The following is a 12,090-nucleotide window of genomic DNA, read 5'->3' on the forward strand; positions in this document are numbered from 1 at the left end:
CAGCACTATAGTAGATGGTTATAGTTGTGCCTATGATGAAGTGCTTTTTCAAAGTCTCCATTCCACATACAGCACAGACACAAATGCTGCCACCTACACTGAATGTGAACATCAAACACATGCAGACAAACGTGACACTGCAGTGTCAGGGTGGATGAAGAAAGCAACATGATACATACAGAAAACAACAGTGTTAGGATTTATCAGGAATGACTTTCAAAAGGAGATCTGCGCTGCTCTCTCTGGATAAATACGGCATCTGTGTCTTAATCCTCGGAGCCCTTTGCACAGTGCACACAGATTTGTATCTGTATCTATAAGAAACATCTTCCTTCACCGTCCTCTCATCTGTACACACTGCCCTGCTGTTTCACAGGGAAGCAGGAACCTGAGCTTGCACCGGATTATTCTGGAAAGGCTGACATCACTCCCTCAGGTCTGCTGATTTTCGAGCTGATCATTCTTCCTCTTGGCAGAAAGCTGGTTATCACTGAAGTGAACCTGCTGCATCTTTGTCAGTAAATTATTATTACTGTTGGTAGATCACCCTGTGACTGCAGCACCGCATTAACTTTGAGGCAAAATCTGTCAGCATTTATAGCTTAAAATGGAAACTGCAGTGCAATCGAACAGCCAGGGACATGTGCATGGCTGCTGCGTGTGCTGCTAACACCACCCTGTACAGCAGGCTTCTTCAAAATGTCCAACTTGGGCAAACAGACCAACATCTGCCTCTGGATGAAGCACTTCCTGACTAACAGTCTGGATGAGCACCAATCACGCCCCCGCTCTAACACTGGAGCCCCACAAGGTTGTTGTTAAGCCCTTTCCTGTACACACATGACTGCACCCCATCACATAACACCAGTGTCACGGTCAGATTTGCTGATGACACATCGGTGGTGATGCTGATCTGCCTACAGGGAGGAAGTGCAACACAGCTGCAGTGTGATTTAAAGACAATAACCTTCCACTCAATATGAAGACAACAAAGGAAGTGATCATCTGCTTCAGGAGAAAGAAGGATGTACACACCAGTGCACATCAGTGGCAAAGAAGTGGAACTAGCATGGACTAGAAAAACCAACCTGCTGCTGGGAAAGGCAGCTATAGTTAATGAGAATATACCAACTCCCACCTCACAGCCTTCAGTGGCATCTTTACTTCAGTGTCTCAGCACATCACAGACTACCTACAGACCCCTGGCACTTAACATCACCAAGACCAAGGAACTCATCCTGGACTTCAGGCTGTGCCGCCCTGCACATAAACGGTGAATGTGTAGAGCAAGTGGAGGCAAGAAGACCCAGCAGCAGCTACACTTCCTCAGGAAGGAGCAACTAAACACTGCTGGTGACCTTCTACAGATCCACCATCGAGGGCCTGCTGACCTATGCAGTGACAGTGCAGCACGCCAGCTGCACGGAGGCAGACAGGACGAGACTGCAGAGGGTGGTGAACACAGCACAAAGAATCATCCACTGCCCACAGCCCTCCTCGTCTGCCGTCTATAACTCCCGTTGTCTCAGCAGGGCCAGAAACACCCTGCCCTCCTTACCCACCCCGGCTACCATCTTTTTAACCTACTGCCCTCTGGCAGGCGCTTCAGATCCATGTGGGCCAGAACAGACTCAGGAACAGCTTCTTCCCCAAAGCTATCACCAAACTCAACCTTGCACCAAAGTAATCTGCACTGAAATATCTCTGAACTCATGTCTGTTTTAAACTGTCGGTGCTCAAACTCTGTCACTCTTGTGCTGTGTATTTATATTATTCTTATGGTTATTTTATTATAGGCTTTCTTATAATGTGCTAGCATATGTGCACTTTTATGGAGCTGCTTTTTAATCTTGTTATACTGCGTATAATGACAATAAAGGCTTTCAGCCTCCACTCCTGTCTCGATACCCACCAGTCTGCTTACAAAGCAAACCAGCCTACAGAGGATACCATCACCATCAGCCTCCACAGAGCACTGAGCCATCTGGAGAACAGGAAGAGCTCCGTGAGGATGCTCCTCGTCGACTACAGTTTAGCGTTTAACACAAAAATCCCAAAAATCAACGAACTGGACCACCAGAACATCCCCTCTGCCACCTTCCCCTGGGCCAAAGACCTCCTCACCAACCGGCCCCAGTCTCCAACCCACCCGACCACCGTCATCATTAAGTATACCGATGATACCACCGTGGCTGGTCTCATCTCTAACAGACATCAGACAGTGTGCAGGGCAGAGGTAGAGAATTTGTCCTGCTGCTGCTCAGAAAACCACCTGAAACTGAACATCCAACCAAAGAACTCATCATGGACTTCAGGAGGCACAGACGAGTCCACTCCCTCTCATTAAAAATGGAAAACAGGTGGAAACTGTCTCCACCTTCAGGTTTCTCGGGCACCTACGTCGCCACCAACCTCAGTTGCACTTCCTCCGTGTCCTGAGGAAGAAAAACTTGGACCAGGAGCTGCTGGCCTTCCACCACTCCTCAGTGGAGAGCGTGCTCTCCTCCTGCCTGGTGTTGGTACACAGGGGCCAAAAGAGAACAAGGAGGCTGCGCAGAGGCTCATTAACACTGACCAAAATCAATGGCTGCCCGCTGCTACCACTCGAGGTCATCATCAGCTCCTCCTGTCTCAGGAAAACTAGGGCTGTTACAGGTGACCCCTCACATCCCACTCACCACCTGTTTGACCCCCTGCCCTCCAGACGCACCTCAGGTCAATCAGGGGCCACACCTCCAAACGACCTAACTCACACAGGACAACTCCTGAACAGTTTTTACTCTCCAGCCACGTCCACGCTGAACTCAGAAACCACTACTTGACTGTTTTTAATGTTAATACACAGTCTTATTCTCCAATTTATTATGTGCATCAATGCTACTTTCTAATTATTACCTTTGCATACATTTATATTCCTTTGTTGTATTTATGCATGAGTCTGTATCTCATCTTTTTCGTTGCTCATCTTGAAATCACGCTGGCCAGCTCGCCGCTTTTATTTTGAAATCACTTCTCTGCTGCAGCACGTGGGAGCTAGCTTGACTACATTACTTTAAGTGGAGGCTAACAAAACTATCATACAGCAGAGACTAAACACACAAAGCAAAAGAATACAAATGATTATTAGACGACATGTGACAGAAACAACGTGCATTAAAGATATGAAGTGTTTTTAAAATGTCAAAATTTATGCTGTTTTCTGAATGACTTCCTCTTACCTGCGAACCTGAGACAAAGGTAAGCTTTTGCGTCTGCTCCGACCCGGATGAAGATCCGTTTTAATGAAACTATAGTTTCAGAGCGAAACCTGCGAAGTTAAAGCGGAGACGGAAAAAAGAAAGTAAAAATACACATTAGAAAGTCCAAAAACAGCTTTTCGCCCAGCAGCGACCAACCGCGTCTGAAACCTCCAGCACAGTGCACGCGCCAACACGAAACGACTTCCGGTGTGTCAGATTAACTGGTTTTTATATTAACTGGTTGTTTGTTTACACAGGCTTCTTTCATCGTTTTTAAAGAGTAGTCGCATGAAGATTAAATACCTCAGCACAGAAATAAAAGTTGCACTCAACAGTTCATCGTTATGTGTCTAGTTGGGAAGTTTATTAACCAGCATTATTATCATGCATTGTTTATTATAAGTCTACACACTCATACCTTAAAAACACCTCGGAATATAATATGATGCGTTTACAGAAGTCAATCAATTAATTTCTCATCTTAATTTACATGATTTTCACTGTTGAGGCAACACACAGCTGTGCTCAGGAGAAGCAACGTGTTGCTGCAACGTGTTGCTGCAACGTGTTGCTGCAACGTGTTGCTGCAACGTGTTGCTGCAACGTGTTGCTGTTTCTCTACCCTAATGTAGAATCAGCATAAAGAAAGAAGTTGTTATTAAAAGACACATTTTTCTCTAACAGTTTTTACTGTTGCGTGTATCAGACGGCTGTGCGTCAGACTGTTGATTGTGCAGTAAAAACATGGTTACAGATTGTTATAGACTTCTTTAATGTGGAAGAGAAGCTTACCTGAAAAGGGGGGGATGTCTCTGTAGACGATCTACCCAAGAATATTTCTTCATATATATTTTTCTTTCTTTGCTTCCTCCACAATGACGGGCATAACAACATGAGTTAAGAGTAAACTGTACTCGGAGACGTGAGGACCAAACTAACATTAGTTAGTCGTTTCCCTGTAAAGTGTTTTTCTACTAGAACATCTCACTCACCAATTCAAATATAAGCACCTTTTCTAACATTGTCACACATTCAGTCCCATTAATGCACCAGAGAGCAATTTGAGGTTAGTATCTTGGAGACTGGAGTAGCCGCGGATCAAACCACCGGCCTCGCACTGGTAGGTGACCTGACCCAGCTCCTTGTGCTGAACTTACCAACAATCATTAGTTCTGAACAGGTCACATTTGCAAACGAAGTTTAATGAACAACCACCAGCATTTATAAATTAAAAAAAAAAAAAAAGTTTTATTTAAAACAAAACACTTCTTCAATATATTAAAGTCTGTGGTTGCAACTGACGTTTCTTGTGATGAATCAGCCAGTAAACTCCAATGACGACCTAACAAAGCCTAAGTTTCCCGTGTGTGGCGCTGTTAGGTCATCCATGTTTTCATAAACCTTTTTCCAAGACTTTCCATGGCCCAATCCATTGGGCCCTCAGTGTGGGGAAGCATCCCTGTATGGAACTGACCTCCCCAGCCCAGTGTTCATTCAGTGCTGCTAGTTTCAGTCACTGTGCACATGTCCTGTTTCTAAGGTTGGAAACCTGCAGTCAGCTGAGACGGAAGAAGTCACCTGATGATGATGAAACGTTTCTCCCACTGAAACGTCCACATGAACAGAATCAACCTTTGGATTTTCTTACCTGGATGATCGAGCATCAAGACGTCTCCTAGTTCTGTCCAACACAACCTGAATAAATCAGAGTGCAGCACTTCGGTCATTTCTCTACAACAAATATACCAACAGGTAATCAGATGTAGCTCTCAGCACTGGATCCTTCAGGCTGCGATAAGCATGACATGAAACTACATCGATGTAAAGGCACATGCGTGATGCTAACAGCACCGTGTGACTGACAGTGGTGCTCAGGTGAAACAGGTTCTGTTGACAGGTGTGTTTGAGGATCACAGTTTGTGATGCTGTGTTTTTATACCTGTAGATGTTTCTGTAATAGTCCACCTTTGCTTTCAACGCTATCACACTCTGGTTGTTTCATTCACGCAGTCAACTTTATGATGGAGGAGTTTAATGAGTCACCATCAGCAGATGGAGCATGTTGCAGAGCGTCACTAGAAACTGTTGAGTAAATATTGGAAGAAGGTGTGTCCAACAATAAGACTGCATTCATTTCTTACATTTATTCATACACTTGATCCTTTACTAAACAGACTGTAACGGGGAACAGTCATCGATCCTGAACAGTCACTCAGCAAAACCAATAAATAATAAGTTTAACTGACAGAACCAAATAATTTAGCTTCACTTTGAGAGATTTCTAGATTATTGTAACGATGAACGATCCTCAGGATTATCAGCCTGTGTAAAACTACAGGATGACATGCAGGCTCTGTGGGACAGATGATGATACCTCAGAGGCAGAAACACTCATCTGTGGAAGGAGCTGGGTCTGCTGGGAGTCACGCTGGGGCCCACCGTGGGTTTGTGACTTAGAAAAGTACCAACTTCAACAACTTATTCACAAAGCAGAGAACTTCCTCTAGAACACAAACGTATCAGTGGATACAGCACAGAGGGCTCAGTCACTGATGTATTCCTCTATGGTCAGGTCTTCGTCCTCTAGGAGGACTTGATTTAAGGTGGGCTGGGGTTGGCTGGCTGGCAGACCCTCCTCAGCACCACCTGCCTCTTTCACCTCCTCCTTCTCCTCCACCTCACTGTCCATTTCCAGCTCGCCTGATTCTTTGTCTGTCAGAGCCTCTGGTTTTAATCTGGACACACAAGAGAAAACCAAAGATCAGAGGTCAAAGATCAGGTTAAAACGTGAGGTCACTGACACGGGACACCACTATGATGTGTTACAGTATCCACGGTAACAGGAGCTCAACTAGAACTTTAAAGAGACAAAAGAAGAAAACTCTTAAAACATGTACATTTGTAACAATAGCAAATATGAACACTGCAGCAGCTGTAGCAGAACACACAAAGTTCTGTTGGCATTATTACTGTTCTGTCAGAATACATCGTTACTTTGTTAAAACAACAGAAACATTTGTTCTTCGGTCTGATCACAGTTATGATGACCTCAGCCTGCTGGAGCCACACAAACAGAGCTGATAAAACAAGCGCACCACGTCCAACCTACTGACATGTTCCAGGAAACGAAAGAAAGAACAGCAACAAGGACCAAACAGCTGGTGAAAGAAAACAGCCATCCAACCCTCAGTCCAATCACTCCTGTTCTACCTGCAACTGTGTAGTGACAATAAAGACATCCTGTGCTGTTTGACAGTAAATGACAGAGTGTGGTACCTGCTGGAGAATCTCCTCAGTGACATCTGCCCCACATCCTGGATAAATGTGATTTGGTCTGTAGGAACAGAGCAGCACAGACATGAGTCCACAGCTGTGCTCAGCACATTAACATCACTAACATTACATCAGGTATGTGAGTGATGCCTCAATTCACTGCAACAACTACCACTGACTCAACATGTGATTCTCACAGTAATGATGCTCGGCTCTGAGCTCTGTAAGGAGGCCACACAGCTGTGCTGTCTGTGTCACTCTGTGACAACATCAGGAATCATTTTCACACGAGTCACAAAAATAATTAAATAAATCATACTGAGTGATGGATACGGTGACAGGTGGAAACAACAAACCTGCTTTGCTCTAAGGCAAAAACTACAACCAGCCCAGCTGAGCATCACTGCTGCACCTCTCTGTGACTGGAACTGAGCAGTGACATGGATGCAATGGAGGGCTTTAAGCAGCTGGTTAAAAAGATCGAACAACATCCCAGGAAGGATGTTTGTTCACGGTCAGCGTGCTCAGGTAACAATACTGTGAAGTTCCTTCAGGTATTGTTAAACTGTTATACTGAAAGTTTCCAGTGAAAACAGACTTGACTAACGCTGTGTCACTACTATTACACTACATGTGTCACTGCTACACTGCAGTGCATCTGGAAAATGCTGACAGCGCATGCATGCATAGGCTGATTACCCTCTCACTGCGGCTACAGAAGGAGAAAGGAGAGAGACTTTGGGAACGATGGGATCGTTATACGTCAAGAGACTAGAAACTGATACCTCTGTGAATTTGTTTGAATGGAACATGCACCTGTGTAATATGTAGTATGTGTAAGTAAAACAAGGCGTTGTGTATTTTGGAATATGTGAATGTGTTGGTTTCCCTTGCGAGAAAGTATTTAAAAAAAAAAAAAAAAGTGGAACAACTGGAGCGCTGTCAGTGCTGTTTGGATCCTCCGAGTGATGCTGCAGAGTCACACTTCTAATGAGGTGCTGTGGCACAAACGAACATCTGTCTGCAAACTCCACTCCTTAATAAAACAGGTTTTCCCTGAAAGTACCCCCCGTGTACCCGTGGGCCTTACCTTGGTTCCTCATAGGGTTGGTGAGTTTGGCCAAGTATGGAAGCAGCTCAGTCTGCAGGCTGAGCGGAGTCAGGCAAAAGCTCCGGAACAAGGACTGGGCAGCCACACAGTTCTCCCAGTGCTGCCAGGGACAACAGCAGAGTTAGCACACCATCACTGGTCACTATGTGCAGTTTGGAATGATTTGCATCAAACTGCATCCCCTGAAAAATACACTCTTATTGTACAGGAGCAATGATCCAAATAAGAAACATCACTATGACGCTCCAAACTTCACAGGGGACTGAAGCCGTGTGTGGCTGAGAGGCTGTTTCAGAGAGAGCCACTGCAGGGCTGTAAGGGAGCGAGTGTTTGGTGAAACTGTCCAACTGAAAAGTGTACATGGACTGACAGATCTGAGGGACCACAAACTCTGCTCAACTGATGGCAGTGAGCTTTGGGAGGAGCTGGGCTCCATCACGTCTCCACCTCACCGGAGCAGCCGCAGAGGGCTTTCAGCACCATCGTCCAGACGCGAGGTAAGGTGGCGGAATTTGTCGGTGTTCTTGAAAAAGGAAACGTGACATCTCTGATGAGTGCATCCAGGCGCTGGCCCTTTTGGCACCACCGTTGCCACGGCAGCGTGAAGAGAAAAAGAAAGAGGGCGACGCCGTGCAGCTGTGCCTTCATAGACCCAGGCCGTGCCCACACCTCCACCCGCTCGCTGCATGTCTGTCCAGGTCACTGGGCACCAGCCAGCATGCTGACACTTAAAATCCCCTGCAGACAGCTCCACAGGATCCCAGTATCCAAACCCACTGGCCTAGAAAACACATCCCACCTACTGCCACTCAGGGTCCCCCAGTCACAGACAGTTGGTCCCCCAGAGGAAGAGGACGGCCTAGCATCTCCCACAAGAGAAGGTCCTCAGCGGTGTCCAGCCACATGACACCTGGCCAAACATGTGCCGCCCATGCATGCATAGGCTGCACATCCCCTGGACTGCAACACCCGGTTCTGCCACAAGAGGGAGCCAAACACCTTCTGTGGCATTGGGTCATCTCTCAACAAGAATACAGAGACAGTAGGATCATGTTGCACTACAGTGGGTTGGGAGGACCCCCCCATTTACAACAAATATCCTCGTTCTTATCACAGAGAGCGATCCAGGAAGCAACCCGAGAGCAGACCAACGCAGCTCGTATTCAGCATCTCAGGTCATGAAAAGAGCACACCAGGGTGTGGCTCACCTGATGGCTCTGCATCTGACAACGAACTACCAAAGAGTGTCCTGGAGCTACACACCATCTCCTTCATAGCAAGCGCTCTAAATGTCTCCCACTCAGAGGACACCTGCACATACTGGGCTTAACAGCATCTTCACTGGCAGTCGTCCCACTAGGCGACTGCAGCAATAGCTGCCATCAAGCCTTTATGATTAGTCACAGCGAGTCTTTCACACCGATGTGGAGACGTTTAGGCCAACTGTTCCTTACCGTTTGAATTCAGCCACATTGGAGGGTTGTTAAGCATGAACAGCCTGTTTATGGTAAATGGCCTGTATTTATATAGCGCTTTACTAGTCCCTAAGGACCCCAAAGCGCTTTACATATCCAGTCATCCACCCATTCACGAACACATGCACACACTGGTGATGGCAGCTACAGTGTAGCCACAGCCACCCTGGGGCGCACTGACAGAGGCGAGGCTGCCGGACACTGGCGCCACCGGGCCCTCTGACCACCACCAGTAGGCAACGGGTGAAGTGTCTCGCCCAAGGACACAACGACCGAGGCTGTCCGAGCCGGGGCTCGAACCAGCAACCTTCCAATTACAAGGCGAACGCCCAACTCTTGAGCCACGATCGCCCTTGTTTAGCTTCATGCCGATGGGGTTTGGGCCTTTTTAAAAACTGAAGGTGCTGGAGTGTCTTCATCAGTCATTCAGAGGTGAACCTGGTTTGTTTCTGACATTCTCGTTCAGTTTCCTGGTAGAGAGCAGATTTCACGTGTAAGCCATGCAAAGCACACCACCACCACCACCACGTTTGACTGGTGTGATGATGTTTTATCAAATGCCATGTTAGTGCTGCACCAGCTGTGACTCAAACCTGTCAAAATAAACTGAACTCTTCAGTTCACAGAATATTTTTCCAGACGTTTCGTTGTCACTGTGGGCTTTGGGCAAATACTTTCCCACAGAGGGCCAGATATGGTTTGGGTGGTTTATTGTTCCCTTCCTACCAACAGCTGAGCTGCAGTGATGGCTCACATCATGTTACTCTGTGACCAATCCCTCTTACTGAGCCTGGTGCAGCCATCAATGGACTGCTTCTAAATCCAGGACACTAAGCAATGGTTTTTAAACTCAGTGCCAAGAAGTTCTACACAAACATATTTTTGTTATGTTCCTGATGTCAAACATGTGATCATCAGAGGACAAAAACAGGGTCTGTCCTGCTGTTCAGACAGACTAAAATATCCCCCCATGCTTCAGTTAGAAGGTTCTCCTCCTGCTTGGATCCACTTTCATCAAAATGTTTGCATTTGTTAGTTTGGAGAGACGAGCTATTTGAAAGAAGAAGTGTGGCTCTATGAATTGTGGGTAAAATTATGGCTGCAAAATATGGGCTCAGCAGCAGATGAAGAGGAAGGATGAACTCTATCATCCCTCCTACACTCAGTGTGTCTCTGACTGAAGCTGACGATGAAGCATGAAACTGGAACAATGTCCTGGTATCAACTTTGAATGGTGCCTGTAGCTGAAAACACGTAGAAGCATTTAGAGTCGCGTCATGAACCTCCATGAAAATACTGTCAGATTTTACTGACACAAGCTGAATAGTTTAAATAGCACAAAAGAGAAAAGTCAGAGCACAAAAAGAAGCTGATGAGTGAAGTTTGGAAGCAGATGTTGAACCAGTTACTGATAACTACAGAATCCATTTCATGAAGACAGTCCAGTGTAAATTCATGCTGCTCATTTGAAATGTCACAGGTAATAAAGTAACACTAAATGTTTAACAGCTGAGCTCCAGATGCTGTGACATCTGATCTCAGTCACTCACCTTCCTGTTGACGAGCAGCCAGCTGGGTTTGTGCAGGGCTCTGAAGCCAACAGACGCCAGCTGAGAGTTGGAGTGAAGGAGGCCTCTCGTGGCCACTGAAGACCCATAATCCCCCAAAACGCTGCGATTCTGGAAACAGTACAGACGGCCATTCATACAGGAGACACAGATACAGCACACGCAGCAGTACACTACAGGCCACTTACAGCTCTGCTGTAGCAGCAAAAACAGAAGTTTCCACTCTTGGACCTGCGAGCAGGTGTGATCCCGCCGCACTGAGGGTTAGGGCATTGTGACCTCGCCTGTTGGTTGTGTGCTTTTCACCATCATCCTCTCGGTGTTTTAAAACAACATGTGAGAACAAAGGAGGGATCTGAGGACCAGCGTTTGCTCCTTGGCATGTTTATCTCTCTGAAGTAACTTACTTCTAACTGTGTGTTGTATTTAACACAGTTTAACCAGCTGAGGCTTCTTTACAGCCTTTATCTTTCTGCAGTCAGAGTCGCACTCCGCCGACGTTCAGGTTGTCGTCATAGCAACGTGTCCAAGCATCCTACAGTGGAATTAATATGGAAGACGAGCGCTACCAAAAAGGTGGACGTTGAATCACGGATACACCTGCTGCTCAGTCTGTGGGTTTCGTCGCACTCGGGGGAAAATTCAAACTCGGGCAGTTCTCATGACTCGTCAACTGACCAGCCAATCAGTGGCATACAGTCTGATGATGTCACATTTTAGTGCCTGCTCAGGTACTAAAAAAAGACCTGGGACCAGGTACTGTGGCCTAATGGAAAACCCTGAAGAGTGTGGTGAACCGTGCCGAGTCGATCCGGCCTTTAGGTGAAGAGGCGATACGGGTTCTTCCCTTGGTTTTCTGTAATATGAACAGTCCAGATTATTGGACCCAAGATGTTCACAGTTAAACTCCAGCAGAGACGACAGACGGATCAAACCGCTGCCCGAGCCTGGTGGCTTGTGGGTAGAAACGGTCCCCGAATCTGCTGCTGTGGATTCTGCTGTAGCTCCTGCCTGACAGGAGCGTAGATGGTTTGGGTGGCTGGGATCAAACAGGATCCACTGGGCCTTCCTCCCACAGCGCTGCCTGCAGAGGTCCTGGATGCTGGTAGCTCAGACCTGGTGATATACAGCACTGATCTGACCACCCTCCATAGAGCTTGGTGGTCCAGAGCGTTTCAGGTGCCACAGCAGGTCAGCTACAGCCAGACAGAATACTTTGCTGGTGCATCGACAGAGTCCATGCTAAATCTCAGCCGATGCAGAAACAACAGCTGCTGTTTCACTGTTTTTGTGACTACATCCACGTGATGTGAGAAGGTCAGATCCTCACTGATGTTAATCCCCAGGAACCATCCGACTCTCTCCACCTCTGTCCCCTCAGTGTAAATGGGGGTGTCCCCTCCACCCTGCAGTTTTCTGTGGTC

General features: G+C 46.8%; 2 protein-coding genes across 6 annotated transcripts in view; both read right to left on the reverse strand.

Moving 5' to 3' along the window:
- Positions 1-4,438, reverse strand: part of ccdc125 (coiled-coil domain containing 125) — a 31,036-nt gene extending 26,598 nt beyond the window's left edge. Inside the window, exons 1-2 of one of the 2 annotated variants that reach the window (XM_085474298.1) lie at positions 4,032-4,438; positions 3,219-3,307 (exon numbers count right to left, since the gene is read on the reverse strand). The gene's annotated coding sequence lies outside the window, so the exon portion shown is untranslated. Of the gene's footprint in view, positions 1-3,218; positions 3,422-4,031 lie in introns of those variants that run through there. The other variant, XR_014923198.1, reaches the window with a different exon arrangement.
- A 926-nt stretch (positions 4,439-5,364) lies between these two features.
- The window catches only part of rad17 (RAD17 checkpoint clamp loader component), a 33,476-nt gene continuing 26,750 nt past the window's right edge, over positions 5,365-12,090 (reverse strand). For all 4 annotated transcript variants that reach the window (XM_085474303.1, XM_085474301.1, XM_085474300.1 and 1 more), the window contains 4 exons: positions 10,649-10,777; positions 7,603-7,723; positions 6,516-6,573; positions 5,365-5,974 (listed from right to left, as the gene is read on the reverse strand). In XM_085474303.1, coding sequence (XP_085330429.1) covers positions 5,782-5,974; positions 6,516-6,573; positions 7,603-7,723; positions 10,649-10,777 — 501 coding nt within the window. In that variant the 3' untranslated portion in view covers positions 5,365-5,781. The remainder of the gene's footprint in view (positions 5,975-6,515; positions 6,574-7,602; positions 7,724-10,648; positions 10,778-12,090) is intronic.

This window comes from Copadichromis virginalis, linkage group LG12 (assembly GCF_057382275.1).
Source record: "Copadichromis virginalis isolate Kocher_CV1m ecotype Utaka linkage group LG12, C_Virginalis_male_GT1.1, whole genome shotgun sequence".
Classification (NCBI taxonomy): Eukaryota; Metazoa; Chordata; class Actinopteri; order Cichliformes; family Cichlidae; genus Copadichromis; species Copadichromis virginalis.